The 18,862-nt window shown below is 50.4% G+C and overlaps 1 protein-coding gene across 23 annotated transcripts in view; it reads left to right on the top strand.

Annotated features, from left to right (window-relative positions):
* Positions 1–18,862, top strand: part of ZMYND8 (zinc finger MYND-type containing 8) — a 143,970-nt gene that overhangs the window by 42,631 nt on the left and 82,477 nt on the right. For 16 of the 23 annotated variants that reach the window (XM_047744031.1, XM_047744036.1, XM_047744034.1 and 13 more), the window contains one exon: positions 10,538–10,686. In XM_047744031.1, the coding sequence (XP_047599987.1) occupies positions 10,538–10,686 (149 nt within the window). Of the gene's footprint in view, positions 1–3,353; positions 3,491–4,808; positions 4,845–6,050; positions 6,163–6,927; positions 6,999–7,103; positions 7,143–9,671; positions 9,760–10,358; positions 10,383–10,537; positions 10,687–18,862 lie in introns of those variants that run through there. The other 7 variants (XM_047744028.1, XM_047744032.1, XM_047744027.1 and 4 more) reach the window with 4 other exon arrangements.

The following is an 18,862-nucleotide window of genomic DNA, read 5'->3' as shown; positions in this document are numbered from 1 at the left end:
AGGACCCTGGGATCATGACCTGAGCCGAAGGCAGAGGCTTCAACCCACTGAGCCACACAGGCGCCCCCTTTTTAAAAGATTTTATTTATATATTTATTTGAGAGAGAAGAGAGTGTGTGCACCAGCTGGGGGAAGGGCAGAGGGAGAGGGAGAAGCCGACTCCCTGCCATGGGGCTCGATCCCAGGACCCCGGGATCATGACTTGCCAAAGGCAGCCGCTCAGTGGACTGAGCCACGGAGACGCCCTTCAGTGAACCTTTTCAGAAACAGTCAGGGAAGAGCTAGTTTGGTGCAAATCAGCGGGGAAGGCATGGAAAGAGTTGGGGAAACCGGTTTGAGCTCTCACAATAACGTGAGATCCTATTCGTGGGACATGTGCTGTCTCCTTGAATTCTAATAACCCTTTTAGAAAAAGATTCTGCTGGTTGTCGCTGAATTAACGTAGGCACAAAGAGACCAAGGAGCTTGCCAGAGGATTCACAGCTGGCAGGTGGCAGTGCTTGGAATCAGACCTAGTGGTGTGGCTGCCGGGCCCACACACTGAACAATGGTGCTGGGCTGTCCTTGGCCCATGGCAAGCACCCCCTCTGTGATAGAGAATTGCAAGGTAGCACTGAAAACCGTAGGGAAGGCCGTTGACCGGTGCAGTGAAGGGCCCTGGGGTGGGAGCCAGCTGCCATGAGTCGCCCGCGGGCTTTCTCGATGGACGTGGCCTTGAGCGCATACGTGTGCTTGTCTGAGCCACCTCTATCAGATGCGTGCAGAAACCCCACCCCTCGGGAGGGAGTCCTCAGAGGATCCATCAGATCACGTCTCAAGAAATAGTAGGTGTGAATCGCCGAGTTTTGTTTGAGAAGAAAACAAATATTTTTCTGGCTGGCTACACCCTTTCTTCCGACTCGTGTCATTCACAGACCTCGTATTTCTCCTGCTCAGCTTTTTGTCTGTGTGTAATCGATCCGTCTCACATACTGTGTGGAATATATTTTCCATCCGCTTGCTGCTGGCCAGCCACTTCCATCGCAGGCCTGTTTTCCTCCGGGCCTCAGTTTCTTCGTCAGTAAAATGGGAATACTCAGTACCTACCCTCTCGTAGAACCCAGGCCGCGAGTAAATACACTGATAGTGTTTAGAACAGAGCCTCCAAATGTCAGCTATTATTATAATTTTCTCTGTCTTCCCTCCAGGGCAGGGACCTTCCCCCTACAGTTCCCTGGTTATGCTAGATATCTGGGAGTTGCTCCTTGACTCGATTTTTTTTTGAATCACTGGTTCCGTTGTTTTCTTCTGTTTAAAATATGCAGTCAGGGCCATTAGGTAAAACACTAGGCATTACGTTCCCTCTTAATGGGTAGAGATGCCTCTTTGGGTGGCGTATTTACACAAGGTCAGACCTGCCTGGCCGCTCACAGCTTAGCGGAAGCTTCTTGACACCAGGATCTCTCAACCCTGGCACTGTTGACATTCTGGGGCTGATCATTTTCTGTCGTGGGGCAGCCGTCCTGTGCCGGGTGGGGTGGTCAGCAGCATCCCTGCCTCCCACCCACTAGAGGCTAGGAGCGACTCCTTTCTTTTTCTCGTTGTGGCAACCAGAAATGTTTCCAGACGTTGCCAAGTGTCTCCTGGGGAGACCTGGTGAGAACCACTGCTCTCTGCTGTTCTGAACACCCAGGCCTCCTCCAGGCGGCTCCTGGCGAATGCTGGGGGCATGTCCTGAGCTGCTTCCATGTGCTGGGTGCCTGGGAATGCAGAGGTGGCCCTTGGCATGGGGTGAGTTCCATGCTCTCATCGCCACTTAAAAATATTTTACATGGTCCAACACGTGAACATGGTCTGAAGGAACCAAAAGAGGAGTCTAGCGTCTCCTGATATCCTGGGTGTGTTCCTCCAGGCCGTTGCAAACCCAGAGCCTACACAGCCGGTTTCTTTCACTCAGGTCTATTTCTGGCCTTTTTTCACTTAGATTTTGTTCCATGCCTATACAGAAAGCCGAGATTTCTTCTTCGTTCCATTTCACGGCTGCATGACGATTTTTTGCATTTCAGTCTGAAATCCTTGCTGAGTCAAAGGATCACAATGAGCTAACTGTCCCCTCTTCCCCCCGGGTCTTAGCACTTTCCCCTGTTTTGCCTGAGGTGCCTTTCCAAGAGGCTAGCGCTGGGTTGCTGCCTGGTTACTAGCGGCCCCCCTTTTTTTCATCTGAGCCTCCTCACTTCCCTTCTCTCCCCTCCCATGTCATATGCCACAGACAGGAGTTGCCTTTTTATTTCTGAGCTGGCTCTCCGATGGCCGCAGTTCCCTGCCGCCATTTGAAAGTCACCCACCATCACCTGAGCTTTCTAGAGCTGAGCTATGCGGGGTGGGGGTGGGGGGTGGGGGGGTGGGACCAGGCTCAGCCCGGATAAATAATGCAGACAGGCTGTGCCACCAGAGGAGCCCTCCCCGCGCCCAGCTACATAGCAAAGGCCAAAGGCAGTCGGTTACTCCACACTTTTCTTTGTGGTGACTTGGCAGAGTTAAGGGCCTCAAACATGTACACACGTTGGACGCATGCAGCCTTTTGGGCCTGGGCCTGCTGGGGGGGTGGGTGGGGTGCAGTGGTTTCTGGCCTGAGGTTGGGCCCTGCCTCCCCTCCGCTTTGTGCAGTGTGAAAGAGCTTGGCATTCTTGAACCAGGAAATTGCTGTTGAGATGTCGGTTTTCCAGAAGGCCTCATCCCCGCGGAGGGGGAGAAGGGGCTGGGTGACTGGAATTGCCTGTAGTTGTTGAGGGCGACACAGTGAATTCACTTGTAAATCAGCCTCTCTTCGCGGGCTGGCTGGCAATTTCTGCCCGGCCGGCTGAGTTTGGAGGCTCACCTTTTACATATGAATGTGCTCCCCCCGCCCACCATGTCTGCCTGATTTTCGCGGAGGGGACTGGGACTGGGAGAAACACTGGGACACCGGGTAGTGGGGGGATGGCTTTCTCGGCCCCTAGGAGAGGCATGTGAGAAGTAAAGTTAACTTGATAATTATTAAGAAAAAAAAAAAAAAGCTCCAAACACCTTCCCATTGTGAACCACCATACTCCCTTCTAGACTTGCCACTCCAGCCAGTGGGACAATGGCGATTTGCGGCATTTATTCCCACCCGGTGCAGTAAATGGCTCCTGGGTGAGTGCGCGAGGACTCTGGGCTTAGCCGAGCTGCTGGCTGTCGAGGGCGATAAATTAGAGCCGAGAGCCTGGGGACATGAAGGCGCGTCCCCTCCTCAGACCGCCTCACTGCAGAGAGGTGAGGGTGACCTTCTCGCGCTGGGCCACCTAGTGCGTACAAGACAGGGGCTGGCCTGGTAAGTGGTGACTCTTAGCCTGTCCCCTTTGCTTCTTCCTCCTCCCCCTGGGAGAGGCTGCTGAGGATCCGGAAGCAGGAATGTCTGCCGTGGGGGAGCCTCAGTTCTCTTTCAAAGAGAGGGGAGGGCCTCTGAGCAGCAGAGCTTTCTCAATGTCAGGTAAGCGCCCCTTCCCAGGGTTCCCTGCCCCTGGCTAGTTTTGCCTCCGAGGTCCTCGGGATCCCTGCGACAGTGACATTTCCCCCCATGTTGAGAATGACCCTTTTGTTCCATGGCCTCATTTCCATCCAGCCGTTCTTTTCCTGGTCCGGGTGAGAAGTTCACATTCCCAGGCAGGGAGGCCCTGGAGAAGCCCGGCTGTCCTGGAGGAGGCTGTGTAGGCCCCTCGGGCAGGCTGTAGCCTGTCTCCAGGGGGTGCGGTTCTAGACATTCCGTGAGTGAACGGATTACTTGGGTTCCTCGTGGCTTGGGAATTATCTGCTGGAAGAAAAACGCTGCCCCCTTCTCGTCCCTGTAACTTTGCTCCCCGTTTTTCATTTCTGTTCTGGGCCCGAGGGAAATTCCAGGCTCTGGTTTCATGATGATATACTTACTGGCTGGAGAGGGCTCTCCAGTTCCCGGGGATCAGAGGCCTGCATGGATACCTGCTCTCTGTCCTTGGGCACCATGCTGACATGATTAGCCGAGCTGTACTTTGCCATTTCTGGGAGAGCGGCAAGCGGTCCTGTTGGCAGTGGGCTCGCAGAGGGCTGGCAGTGACCGGGAGTGCTATCTGCGCTCGCCCTCGGGAGGCCGAGCCGGCGCAGGCCTCTGCTGCCGACCCTGCCTTCGCAGCTCCGGGAGGCCCGCCCGATGGCTCCCAGTCTGATGGGAATGCAGAAGTCATGTCCTGGGCTCGGTCCTGTCTCCACGTCTCCAGAACTCTGACCTTCACTGGCGCTTCTGAGGAGACTAGGCCTGGTTTTGCAATGGGAGGGGTGGGGAAGGAGGTGGAAGAGGAGGAGGAGGAGGAGGGATGATTGTTGGTTTGAAAAAACAGCTATCCTTTATGGAGTGCTACTCTTTGCGGGCAGTATGAGCCTCCCGTGACTAGACTCATTTAATCCTTTTGTAATTCCTTAAGGTGCGCTGATCTCCATTCTGCCAAAGGACAGAGGCACAGAGAGGTTAAGTAGCTTCCTTGAGCTGCACTGCTGGGACCCAGTTTCTCTGAACGTGCGGTCCAACTTCCGGGTGGGGTGGCCAGCTGTCCCGTGTTGTGTGAGACTGTCCGTTTCCTTTGTGGCCCACAAGGCCCGTTCGTTGAGTGGCTTTCTCTTCATTCAGGCCCCGCAGGCTCTCCGTCCACATCATGAAGGACATTTAACGCCCACAGAGACACGCCAGAGGGCTGATCCTCCTGGGGAAGCCACTGGCCGTTCAGCGGGGGCCCTTTCCCTCTTCTGAGGAGACAATTCCCTGTCATGGTGTGTCATTTCCCAGACTCTGGAGAATGTCAAAGGCGGTGACTCAGGTGCCGGATGTGGGTGGGGGTTGGGGTGCTGCCGTGGCCCAGTCTGGCAGGCCTGGATGGAGAGTGGAAGGGGGGCGTGGGGGAGAGGGGCCTGGCGGGAGAGGAAATGACCACGCAGGCCCCCTGCCCCCACCCAGCCTGTTTTGTGGTCTGGGCCTCTGGGCGACCCGGAGGTGGCGAGGTGAATGCATGGGGAATTCAACCACCCTGCCAAGCCCCAGGCCGCCCCCTGCAGTTGTGAGGGAAAAATGCCCATGAGAGTGTGCTGGGTGGGAAACATAGACCCTATGTGAGGAGGCCATTTCCTCTGTGTGAGGCCCTGTGTGAGCCTCCTAGTCACATCACCTGGGTTCAGATCCCAGCCCAGCCTCTTGTGTCCTCTTGGGCAAGTGACTTAGAGGGAAGTACACCAAAGGGATTTTGAACAAGGCCCCCTACGTTGTATGTAATAAGAGAAAGCCTCAGCTGTTAATACTTGTGGCTCAGGAAAGCTAAAAGCCTGGGTTATCTTGAAGTTCCGGTGTCGCTTAGGTCAGGGGACATCTCGGAGGGGCTGAGTGGGATTATCTCTGGCAGTTCCCGAGACACAGGTTGGAGAAGGATCTCATCACATGCCTGGTTCCTAATACCCAGTAGGCCTTCCCATATTATTAAGATTTCACTGAAATGTCACAGGAGGGGAAAGTTCTGCTGTTTCCTGCTCCTTGCCAAGCTGTTCTCCTGAGTCACCGCTCTGTCCTTTGCCTGGAGGAGCTGTCCTCCCTTGCCCACGTTAACTCCTTCAGAACCAGACTTATTTTGAGGGAGATGGGGTAGGAGGCAGAGAGGGTCACTGGTGGGCCAGTCCCATAGTGGAATCTCACCAGGCCCTGCTGCCTCACAGAAAGGACTTTCAGATCTAGGCTGAGCCATTTCCCTGGTGATTCAGTCCACGGTGGCTGTTGTCAGCCTTCCAAGTTAATAGAGGAGATGCATTTAGCAATAAATCCTCGTCAGAATTAAATCATTAAAGAAGGGGGAAAAAAAACTTGACTCAGCTTTCTGGAAAAGGTCCTACACGGGCGGCTTTGTTGCCATGACTACAGCAAAGCCCACGCCCACCATTCTGTCACCACCCAAGGCCTAGGAGAGGTCTGATTTGTAACTCAGAATGCTGACTTCCGAGGGACTGTGAAGCCAGTTGTGTTTCTCGCTTTTGTCCTCCAGAGCCTCGGGGAAAAGCCTCTGCCTTTGACAGATGTGTCTGGTGCTTGGGTCCTGTTCCACTCCTGCCCCTTGGACGCAGCCGCCGATCTCTCATTAGCTCTGGAGGGAGTCGGTGTGTTTGTAGCCAGGAACAGAACTGAGGTTTTTGTGGTTTGCTGGGATTAGAAGGTTGGGGTCCTCTCCGGTACGGGCAGCCTTTGGTCGGAGCCCTCCTCGCTGAGCAGGACTCCGGTTTCCCCTTTGGTTTCCTGCTGGGCTTGGGCAAAATGCTGTCTCTGGCTTAAATTGCTTCTGTGTGTATTTCTCCCCTCTCTCCGTTGGAATTAATGAATTTCAAAGTTCAGAAGGGACCTTAAGGTCGTCTGGTTGTGTAGTTTTAATCTTTAGTGTTGATGACTCACTTAGGTAGAGTAGGCGTGGCCTACCGGAAGTTGCCTCCTTGTACAGAACTGTGGCATGTGGTTTGTGGGTCCCTGGAACACGTTCATGGACTCCACAGGAGAAGTTCAGCCTGGTCTCTTTTTCCCTTCTCCCATTTTGCACATGGAGCCTGGCGTTTTCTCCTGTTTCGCTGTCTTTATTCTCCTGCCGTGCCTCCTTGCCCAGCTTCTGTTCCCTTAGCACCAGGCCAAGCCCTCAGGTGGCATTGGGGCAGGAGAGGAGGTGGGCTTTACCAGTAGTGAATCCTGTTCCACAGGAGTGAGAAAGAACTTCAGATGCCTTCCCCTAACACACATTCTAGAGCATCTGAAACCAGTGTGCTCCCTAATTCTCTGGAGGGCTCCCTAAACCACAGATGGCCAGGCTTTCCTCTAGAGTTTCTGATTTATAGCTCTGATGTAGGGCCTGAGAATGTGCATTTCTTACAAATTCCCAGGTGCCACTGCTGCTAGTGTGGAGACTGCTTCCTGGGATCCATCGTCCCAGGGGGTTCTCAGCTACCGGCAGGTAACTTAGATGCTCAAGGAGGGGCTGCTGTCCTTTCTGGCTCCCAAAGGCTGGCTAAGTGTTGGCTGTGCTGTGTGGATCATCTGCCTTGTTCTTGTGTTCTAGCCCAGTGATTCTTCAGGAGGCTGCTGGTACCACCGCTCTGTAAGTGTTTAGGAAGGACGTGGGGGTGCCTTTTGTTGTCCGTGTGTTTGGGAGCACTGCTGGCAGTGAGGAGGCGGATGCCCAGGTGGTCCTTGCAACGAGGAAAGCTGTCCCTTCCAAAATCAGTGTGCTCCATTAACAAACATGGAAAACACGAGTTGTTTTTGTCCTGAATGTGCCCTTAACTTTTCTGCTGATGTGTTTTTGCTTATGTCCTTTCCTCTTTAAAAATCTACCCACAGGGGCTCCTGGGTGGCTCAGTCGGTTGGGCATCTGACCCTTGATTTCAAATCAGGTCATGATCTCTGGGTCATCAGATGGAGCCCCATGTCGAGCCCCACTTCAAGCCCCATGTCACCCCCTGACCCCGCGCGTGCTCTCTATCTCAAATAAGTAAATCTTTGAATAAAGAAGTGAATAAAATATCTATCCTCAGGGGCGCCTGGGTGGCTCAGTGGGTTAAAGCCTCTGCCTTCGGCTCAGGTCATGATCCCAGGGTCCTGGGATCCAGCCCCACATCAGGCTCTCTGCCCGGCAGGGAGTCTGCTTCCTCCTCTCTCTCTGCTTGTCTCTCTGCCTACTTGTGATCTCTGTCAAATAAATAAATAAAATCTTTAAAAAAAAATATCTATCCTCAAATGAAACACAATGTAACAAGTATCAAAAGCGTTGCCTAGTTAGTTGCTTTCAATGTTGTCTGGTCAAGGTGCCATTTCTCCTGGGATGCATCTCCTTGGGGCCCCCAAAACACCTTTGTTTTTTTGTTTTTTGTTTTTTTTATTCTTTCTAATAGGCTCCACTGCCCAGTGTGGAGTCCAGCATGGGGCTTGAACTTCTGACCTTGATCTCAAGACCTGAGCTGAGATCAAGAGTTAGACCCTTAAGCAGCTGAGCCACCCAGGCACCCAACCAAAACACCCTTCTTAAACACACATCCTCTGACATTTGAGCAGGGTTATTTGGGTTTCCCAGCTCTACGCTGAACAAATCCCAGACCGCGGTCCCCAAGCCCATGGTGATGGGTCCCAGCTTTGTCCATCCGGTGACATTGTTTTTCCTGAATCAGGCCTTCGTCATTTGCTCGTTCCTGGCTTTGGTTTGTACCTGCTGCCTTTTTGCATGCTCCTGAACGTTTCCTAAGTGCCTCACTTTAAATTTATTTTGATAAAGTCCTCTACGCTCATGAGCAATCCAGTTTACAAGGGTACACAATGAAAATGATCCCTCCCCTTTCTCCTACATGTTTCCCTATCCCCAGGCATCCGCTGGTCCCAGTTGAGAACTCCGTAGTAGTATTGTGTTCATCTGGGAATGTTCTAGGCTTGTGCAAACTTAGATTTCTAACATCGTTTTTGGAGGGTGTGTGTGTCAGTCTTTTAATGGCGCTCAGTGTGTCCTGCTCTTTTGCCTGATGCAAAAGCTTGCAGAGGGTCATGGATCCATTTGCATAGAGGTGCCTCCTTATTCTTAATGGCTGCGGAATATTCCACTGTATGGGGGGGGGCGGCGGCGCCTGGCTGGCTCAGTTGGTTGAGCATGTGGCCCTTGATTTCGTGGTTGTGAGTTCAAGCCCCACGTTGGGCGGGAGATTATGTAAAAAAATAAAATGAGGAAAGAATATTCTAGTGTGTGCCTATGGTTATGTTATTAGACCAGTTTTCGTTTTGTGGACATGGTCGTCATTTCCAGATGTGGGTACAACACTCAAGAGTCTCATTTGAATCACCTTAGGGGTGCTTTGCTTCCTGTGACTGTATTGGTAGCATGCGTTTCTAGGTGGAGGAAGTGAGCCTTCACGGATGAGGGCAGAGAGGGGTAAGGATCTCTGCTGGGCACGAGAGAGAGGAAGCTCTCTCTAGGGGAATGCCAGGTCCAGGCTGTGCCTTTTTGGGGAGTTTTCCTGTTAACTCGCTGGGCAGTGACACAGATGAGCTGAAGATCCTGTGGTGTACCATTTGGGGATTTTCCTTGGATTTCCTTCTTACACTGTAAGGCTGTTTCCCCATGTGCCTCGGGGCCATCCCTTCAGGCTCTCTGGGCCTCCATTTGTGGCATGATCCTCCGAACTCTGGGGTCTGTCTCCCTCAAGGTGCCTGTGGTTAGCATTTCATTTCCTCATGGGGCTGTGTGTCAGTGTAGCACCCGGAACACTTGTTGGGGGTTTTTCTGAAGTTGCCCGGTGAGACTGGAACGTTCCATCCTGTGGATCAGCTTTTGCAGAAGTTCACGGTCTCCTTTAATGAGCCTGCTTGGATGATGGTCTTTCAGGCAGAAGGAGACCCCTAGGAGGCCTCGCATGTGTCTGTACTGGGCCATGTTCATCTGCCCCAGGGGCCCCTGTCCACATGCAGAGGCTGGTGACGCATGGCGCGTCCCGCATGCTGGGGCTTGCCTGTGAGTTAAAACTGGAGGAGGCATGTCGTCAGTTTCGCATTGGGGATAGTCGTCCTTCTGGATTCCACATCCCACCCTATCCCCTGTGCTCTCACGTAGCTGTCTTTCCTTGTGCCTGTAACTTCTCTTTCTCAGAATGTAAGGCACACCACCCTGGGCCCTTACTTCGTCCCGACGCTAATGAGACAGCCAGCGGGCATGGAGTGGACCCAAGGCCTTGCAGGTGAAGATGGGGTGCTGGTGGAAGTGTCTGGGCTTAAACAAGATGCTGGGAGAGTAAAAATGGGAGGGTTGGGGGGCTGGCACATCTCAGAGGAGAAACCGGGGGAATGTCATTTGTGTCTTACCCCTTTGGAGGAAAGTCACAAACAAGCACAACACCATCACTGTTGTCGTCTTTCACAAAGAAGTATGTATGCCTTTGATATCTGGAAGTGTGTGGCCTCTCTGGGCTTTCTTTCCTGGTTTCCTGGCTGTTGCCATCAGGCATGGGTACGAAGAAGAAATATTTCTTTGGGATGAGGATGGTACTGGGGTCTCTGTGACACAACTCATGGTCAGCAGGGACACAGTAGAGAAGGGTGGGGATTTTGGCAAAATGGTGAGTACATTTCCAACTAAATAAATGGCTCACTGGTTCATACACAGATCAGTCTGGGACCATAAGGCCATGCAGGCCCCAATTTGTGTGTGTTTTGTTTTGTTAAGAAAAGCCAGAGGTCTAGGTGATTATGTGAAGTTTCTCAATTTTTTTTACTATAGCAGTGAATTAAAATTTTAACAAAAATGGTATGCAGACTGAAGAAGGAGTGTGTGACTTTTGAGACCGTTAACCAAAGGGATGGGGTGAGTGTATCCTTCTAGGAGGATGAACGAATGAACACTACAACAGCTTTGGGCCTGGGGACGGAATGCTTTGTGTCCCACACACCCTTTCCCTGGGGGGCCTCGGCCTCCCTGATGACTGCTTTAAAATACGTGGTCCTGTGTGTCTCTTTCAGATCCTGGCTCCACAGAGAGAACAGCCCAGAAAAGAAAGTTCCCCAGCCCTCCGCATTCTTCCAATGGCCACTCGCCACAGGACACATCCACAAGCCCCATTAAAAAGAAAAAGAAACCCGGCTTACTGAACAATAACAATAAGGAGCAGGTAAAGGGCCGCTGGGAATGGCGTCCACACCAGCAGGACAAAGGCGGTCGTGAGCAGCACCGTAGCTTTCTGACAGCCTGCGTTCTTGGCATTTAACAAGCTGCCTCGCTCCAGCTGTCATTTGTATAAGACAAGAAGGGCAGTTCCAAATGGGTCTGTGTAGAAATTTCCAGTGGCTTTTTTAGATCTGTTCTGGGGACAGGGCAGTCACCCAGATGAGCTAAAGATACTGTGCTATAGGATTTGGGGATTTTCCTTGGATTTCTTAACTTAGACTCTAGGGTTGTTTTCCCCAGGTGGCCTGAAAAGTTTTTCCTGCTAGGCCATGTCAGTAGGATGGGGCTGAGGTCTGCCTGGAGGTAGTTACGGGGCTGAGGCAGGCTCTCCCCTCCTGGTCTCAGCTTTCTCATCTGTAAAATAACAGGTTTAGGTCTGTGGTTACACAGCTGCTGTCTCTACCCATTGTCTACTGTCCTCTTTGGTAATTGGTCACCATTTCCTCTCACTGCGTATCACCCCTGGGGCGATCAGAGTCTTTTTCTGGAACCCATCCGCCTGCAGTCGACACCTATCAGCCAGATAGGAACATCCATTAGCTGTCTTAGATCTTAAGAGACCTAGCTTTAAAATTCTCTGATGCAGGCTCGATACTCTTCTGATTAAAAAAAATGGTAGATGCGTTAGTGGTCCACGACATCAGATCTCCTAGCCCTGGAGGAAACAGAATGCCCCGGTGGTTCTGTGAGCATTTCGGTAGGGATTCCTCCGGATGCATTCATCCGTCTCGTGCATTACGGTGTGCCAGAATGGGCCCTGGGCATCGGAGGTTGAATAAAACAAGGTTCTCTCTTTCCCAGGAAGAAACCTAGCAATGGTTAAATGCCCAGAACTGGGAGAAGGGTGCATTTCTGCACACTAATCTATTTCCATGCTCAAAATTATATAGCGAGATGCCAGCACTGCCTTTGCGGTGTGACCGTTGGCAGGTTAACCTCTTCGTGCCTGGTTGGCTTATCCACTGAAATGGGAGTAATGGGATTTCACGGGGTGTGGTGATGAGATGAGCACACAATGTTAGTCGTAATAATAAAAATTAAGCCAGGCTTGATACTAAGTGGAATAATCGCAGGAACTAGGTGTGAAGTAATGAAACGGCAGCCACAGAGATGTTCTAGATCTGTGCTGTTGTGTGTAAACGCCACAGGCCACCTGTGGTCCTCGAACACCTGCAGATGGCAAGTGTGACCCAGGGACTGGGTTTTTATTTTTACTTTTTTTCCTTTCTTTTTTCTTTTTTAACCAAAAAATATTATTTAAGTTTTTATTTAAATTCCAGTTAACATCAAGCGCAGTGTCAGTTTCAGGTGTACAGTGTGGTGTTTCAACACTTCCCTACAACGCCCCGTGCTCATCACAGTACATGCACTTGACTTCATCCCCACCCCCCACCTCCCCTCTGGCCACCGGCAGTTTGTTCTCTGTAGTTAAGAGTCTGTTTCTTGGAGGAACTGAATTTTTAATTTAATTTTAATTTGTTGACTGCCTGTGGCTTATAGCTACTGTGTCGGATAGTAAAGGTCTAATGAGATGGGAATCCCGTTAAAAGAGAAGAAATGGGTCCTAAATAAATGTCTCGGGGGATTGAGAAGCACATACAATGTGCTGGTGATAATAATACTAAGGGAAATTGGTTGGCCATGTGCCACTTCCTGTTGTAAGGCATTTTTCTGGGCTCCTGTTTGTAATAACCCTGTGGGAAAGGGCTGTCATTGTGACCATTTTACAGATGAAAACACAGAGGTTCAGAGAAGTTAAGGTGTCTCCTCAGGGCCTCAGAGTGAAGCAGAAGCTGCATGTGAGCTTAGGTCTCTCCGTCTGGCTTGAAGCACTGACGACCCATCTCTGTCACCCAGAAGCCATCCCGTAGCTGCTGGCAGTGAAGACTGAGCAACACAGACGGGTTCCTGGGGCTCCGTTGCTTGAGCATCTGTTGATTTTTGGCTCAGGTCATGATCTTAAGGCGCCTGAGGTTGAGCCCTGCCTCGGGCTCCACACTGGGCTGGATCCTGGAAGAGATTTTCTCTCTTCAAAAAAGAAAAGAAGCCAGGTGGCTTCAAAAAAGCCACCTGGGTGGCTCAGTGGTTGAGCCTCTGCCTTCCGCTCAGGTCATGATCTCGGGGTCCTGGGATCGAGTCCCGCATCGGGCTTTCCCAGCCGCGGGGAGCCTGCTTCCTCCTCTCTCTCTCTCTGCTTGCCTCTCTGCCTGCTTGTGATCTCTCTCGGTCAAATAAATAAAATCTTTAAAAAAAAAAGAAAAGAAAAGAAAAAAAAAAGAGAAAGAAACAGGAAGGCCATAGATAATCCCCAAACCTTAACTTAGCTAATAATTTAACTTCCTGGGCAAACTCTCCCTTACCAGGTACCAGGAAGGCGTGAGACAGAGTGTCCCCTCTTTGCAGGAAGCCTTCTCCTTTGGCCTCTCCCTGTGTGTGCTCACGTGAATCACACTTTTTGGGTTCCTCCCCGTCTTTTAGGGATCTGGCTTGTACCTCTTTTTCTGGAAGCTGATCTCCTTGGGGAGTCCGTGCATTTTCTTCTCTCCCGTCCCCATCCATGTGTTAGGACCATTTCTGTAACACTGAAGGCCCGTGACCACGGGGACACATTCGTCAGTCCGTCTCCCCTTCCAGACTGGCAGCCTCAGAAAGTGGCCAGTGTTTGGTGGGTGCTGTCACAATGGTGGGGGGTTGGGGTTGCTCCTTGTGACTACATAGCGCACTCTGGGTTTGGAAAAGAGGGGACTGGGAAGGGCTGGACATGGGGCATGATTACGCTCCTCAATAATCTGTCATCCTCAGTATTGATAGAAGAGTTTATGGGACTGTTGCACAGGGGAAATGCCATCCGGACCTAGAGATCTGGCTCTTTCTAGCCCCACTGTGTCTGGGAGACTCAGTGTGGGACCCTGTCAGTTGCTTGCCCATCTTTGAGATTTAGTTGTCTTGTAAAATAGGGGTTTGGGCTGGAAACATCGTAAGGCTGATTGTAGGTTTGTTTTTGAGCCTTAAAACTCCCTGGAGCCAAACAGTCAGGAGTTGGCAGAGGATAAACTGGCTTAACTGCAAAGAAGTGACCTTCCTGACCCTTGACCCCATAATTCATTCTAGTACATCATATTTGCACTGTAACAGCAGCCTCTCTCCTCTAACAGTCTGTTTTTCCTTAAGGGGAACTTAAATCCCTTAAAAAAAAAATTCTTCTGGACACTTTCCCTTTCCTCTTTCTTTCTTTTAGGATTTTTTTTTTTTTTTAAAGATTTTTATTTATTTATTTGACAGAGAGAGATCACAAGTAGGCAGAGAGGCAGGCAGAGAGAGAGGAAGGGAAGCAGGCTTCCTGCTGAGCAGCGAGCCCGATGTGGGACCCGATCCCAGGACTCTGGGATCATGACCTGAGCCGAAGGCAGCGGCTTAACCCACTGAGCCACCCAGGCGCCCTCTTTTAGGATTTTATAGCATTACAAAATTATGGAATTAAAAGCAAATTGTAGGTCTCTAAGTGCTGGGTTTTACCAGTAGTGTAATTTCTTACTCACCAACATTTGAAGATCATGAGATTTCAAGTAACAACTTACATTTTTGGGTTCTTACAAAAACTCAGAAAAATCCAGCAATAGCTGCAGTGGAGTAGACCCTGCCCCTTTATTTTTTAAAAATTTTAAAAATTATTTTTACTAACATATAATGTATTATTTGCCCCAGGGGTACAGGTCTGTGAATCATTAGGCTTTCACATCTCATAGCACTCACTGTAGCACATATCCTCCCCAGGGTCCGTAACCCAGTCACCCTCTCCCTAACCCCCACCCCCAGCAACCCTCTGTTTGTTTCTTGAGATTAAGAGTTTCTTCTGGTTTGTCTCCCTCCCAATCCCATCTTGTTTCATTATTTCCTTCCCTAACACCCCCCCCCCCAATTCCTCATATCAGGGAGATCGTATGATAATTGTCTTTCTCTGATTGACTTATTTCGTTCAGCATAATACCCTCTTGTTCCATCCAGTTGTTGCAAATGGCAAGATTGCATTTCTTTTGCTGAGCCTGCCCTGTTAGACACGGGGTGTTCTAGTTTTCCACATCCCCCTCCCCCCATCATCAAACTCTGTTCGCTTTGCTTATTCCTGTGATTCCTGCGCTTCTGGCTCTTTCAGGCATTCAGGTGCCTTTGAATTTCGGCGTATATCAGTATTCTTCCCTCCTCTTCTCATTTTCTTTAATTTACTTTTTGTGTTCAAAAAAGGGAGAAAGCTTTTCTTGGCTTATAAAAACAAGCAACCCCCCCCCCCCCCATATTTTTCCATTTTTGGTAGACTTTTTTTTTTTTTTTTAAAGATTTTATTTATTTATTTGACAGAGAGAAATCACAAGTAAGCAGAGAGGCAGGCAGAGAGAGAGGAGGAAGCAGGCTCCCCGCTGAGCAGAAAGCCCGATGTGGGGCTCGAACCCAGGACCTGGGATCATGACCTGAGCCGAAGGCAGCGGCTTAACCCACTGAGCCACTCAGGCGCCCCTTTGGTAGACTTTTTATTACCAAATGGAGATAGGGATTAAATTTTTTTTTTTAAAGATTTTATTTATTTATTTGACAGACAGAGATCACAAGTAGGCAGAGAGGCAGGCAGAGAGAGAGGAGGAAGCAGGCTCCCTGCTGAGCAGAGAGCCCGATTCGGGGCTCGATCCCAGGACCCTGAGACCATGACCTGAGCCAAAGGCAGAGGCTTAACCCACTGAGCCACCCAGGCACCCCCAGGGGTTGAATTTTTAAGGTTGGACCTTATATCACCCATTTTTCATATATTAGGAATTCAGTAATTTTTAGGGGAGTTGTAAGAGGAACTTTAAAACACACTTTGTTTTATGGGAAAAAAGTATTTAAGGCTTATAATTATTATTATTATTTTAAAGATTTCATTTATTTATTGGACAGAGAGAGCGACAATAACCAGGGGGAGTAGCAGACAGGGAGAAGGAGAACAGGCTTCTCGCCAAGCAGGGAGCCCGATGCAGGGCTCAATCCCAGGACCCTGGGATTATGACCCAAGACAAAGGCTGATACCCAACTGATGGAGCCATCCACATGCCCCTGTAATTAATTTTTTAAAAAAATTTTATTAATTTATTTGACAGACAGAGATCACAGGCAGGCAGAGAGGCAGGCAGAGAGAGAGGTGGAAGCAGGCTCCCTGCTGAGCGGAGAGCCTGATGCAGGGCCCGATCCCAGGACCCTGAGATCATGACCTGAGCCAAAGACAGAGGCCCAACCCACTGAGCCACTCAGAGGCCCGCCCTATAATTAATTTTTTTGAAAAAGATTTTATTTATATATTTGAGAGAAAGAGAGAGCATGTATGTGCAGGTGGGGGGTGGGGAGGGGCAGCGGGAGAGGGAAAAGCAGATTCCCTTGATGGGGGACTCCGTCCCAGGACCCCGATATCATGACCTGAGCCAAAGGCAGACACTTAACCGACTGAGCCACCAGGAGCCCCTACAATTACTTTTTTATAGCCTTTTGGTCTAGTGGTTTTACTCTGTAGGAAAGGTTTGAAAACTTGGAGGTGCTTTTTCTTGGGATTGGGGAGGGGAGAGATAGCCTAAAGCCTGGAAGGACACTTCTGGCGTTTTGTGGAAGATCAGGTTGCCAAATATCCTGCGGTAGATGTCCGAAGCAGTATCTTTCTGCGAATGACATTAGGACCTTTACTGAAAAATAGCCACTCTAATTTTTGGTTCTTGGGACATTTGACTAGGAAGACTCCCTTCTGAAAGGTTTCAGCCCTCCTCCCCATCATTAAAGGATTGAGAATCTGCTAACAGATTGGGTGGCCATTGGTATACTTTCGATCAAATAAGGTAAAGGAATGATGGGGCTCCCCCTCACTGCCTTTGAGTATAGGATGAGCTAGATAAGTGGGTGAGCTAGGTCTTACTTGTCAGGCCCGTGCATTGTCTTAAAAACTTAAAAATACTCACAGAAGTTCCTTGTTGGGCTGGGGTAGTGTATTAACAGTGGGGACCACGGAGGGGGGTCCAGGTTTGCTGGCTTCTTCCTGAGCTCTGGCAGCCCTGGGAGTGTGTGTTCGCCTCGCTGTCTCCATCACTGGAGCTGAGCGGGAGCTGCCCCTTAAGATGGGCCCGAGTTCTGCCACTCCCTGTTGTCTCGCCAGCGTCCCGGCTAAATGCCAGCGACACTGCTCACACTCCAGGGCTGGGCAGTTTTTCTTAGAGCAGAGACATATTTTGCAGCGTTGGTGCTTTAAGTGGAGAAGAACAAATGCTGGAATGAGGACCGTTTTCATTTCATGTGTGTTACCTTTGTGGTCCATGTAAGAATTTGAGTTTGTGGTCCCCCCGAGTGTCCCACATGCACCCTGTGCTCACACCCGGGCCAGAGGACCAGTTCTCTGCTTTACGCAGACCAGGTGTCAGCTGACTACAGCCTGTGAGCCAGATGCCGCCCAGAGCCTGGTTTTGAAAATAAAGTTTTATTGGCACACAGCCACATTCTTTCATTTACATATTGTCTGTGGTTGCTCTTTTGCTACTGTGGCCGACTTGAGTCCTTGTAATAGAGACCACATGACCTGCAAAGCCTTTCAGCTATTTGCCATCTTTTGTTTATAAAGGTTTTATTTACTTAGTTATTTAGGAATCACACAAAGAGAGAACCTAGGCCCAGAGAGGGAGAAGCAAACTCCCTGCTGGGCAGGGAGCTCCTCACAGGAATCGATCCCAGGACCCTGAGATCATGACCTGAGCCGAAGGCAGAGGCTTTAACCCACTAAGCCACCCAGGCTCCCCAGGTTTTTCCTTCTTTAAATGTTCCGTATTTGTTATCAGACTATTTTTATGGAGCAGGAAACGCAAGCAGCCGATGAGGCAGATCTCTGATGGATGCGGAGGTTACCAGGCGGCTGGTTCTGAGCCGCAGCAATGTTGCTTCAAGAAAGAGGGAATATCCTGAAGAGGGTTTGGGGCAGCCTGGCACGCACCCCTCAGGACTCCCCCCCGCCCCGGAATACCCACTCCCAGCCAGGTGTGGGGTGGGGGGTGGGGCTTAACTGCAGAAGCAGCAGGATGGCTTCTGTTGGGTAGGAGGTACCTGGGTTGCCAGTTAGGGAGATTAGCTGGCCTGTTTGATTCTTCCAGTTTCGTTTAGATCGGCTCTTCCTGTCCTATTATTAACTTGCTGAAAGGAAGTCAGGCACTGAACTATGGCTTACTGCGTTGTTGCAAAAGCCACAAAAGCATTCTGGAAGACCTCACTCAGGTTAGAAATAGATCCTGCTTGCTTGACATATGAGGCTTATCTTTCCATGTGAGGATCTCCTCCTCTTCCTTCCACACCTCTCCTCCCTCTTCTTTCTTGTCCTCCTCCTTGTCGTCTCCCTGCTCCCCTCCTTAAAGCCCCCATTCACCCTTTTCTCCTGCCCCAAATGCACCAAGAATTTCCTAGGCAGAGAGGGGACCCTGAACATTGGTGGTTCTCAACCAAGGGCAGTTTTGCTCAGGGACATTTGGCAATATCTGAAGACTTTTTTTTTTTTTTTTTTTGGTTTGTTTGTTTTGTTTTAAAGATTTTCTTTTGGGGCGCCTGGGTGGCTCAGTGGGTTAAGCCGCTGCCTTCGGCTCAGGTCATGATCTCAGGGTCCTGGGATCCAGTCCCGCATCGGGCTCTCTGCTCAGCAGGGAGCCTGCTTCCCCCCGCCTCTCTGCCTACTTGTGATCTCTGTCTGTCAAATAAACAAATAAAATCTTTAAAGATTTTCTTTCTTTCTTTCTTTTTTTTTTAAGATTTTATTTATTTATTTGAGAGAGAGAGACAGTGAGCGAGAGCATGAGCGAGGAGAAGGTCAGAGAGAGAAGCAGACTCCCCATGGAGCTGGGAGCCCGATGCGGGACTCGATCCCGGGACTCCAGGATCATGATCTGAGCCAAAGGCAGTCGTCCAACCAACTGAGCCACCCAGGCGTCCCTTATTTATTTCTTTGATACAGAGAGAGATCACAAGTAGGCAGAGAGGAAGGCAGAGAGAGAAGGGGAAGCAGGCTCCCTGCTGAGCAGAGAGCCCGACGCGGGGCTCAATCCCAGGACCCTGAGATCACGACCCAAGCTGAAGGT

The sequence above is a fragment of the Lutra lutra genome, chromosome 9 (assembly GCF_902655055.1).
Source record: "Lutra lutra chromosome 9, mLutLut1.2, whole genome shotgun sequence".
In the NCBI taxonomy this organism is placed as follows: Eukaryota; Metazoa; Chordata; class Mammalia; order Carnivora; family Mustelidae; genus Lutra; species Lutra lutra.
This window is presented reverse-complemented; position numbering and strand designations above follow the sequence as displayed.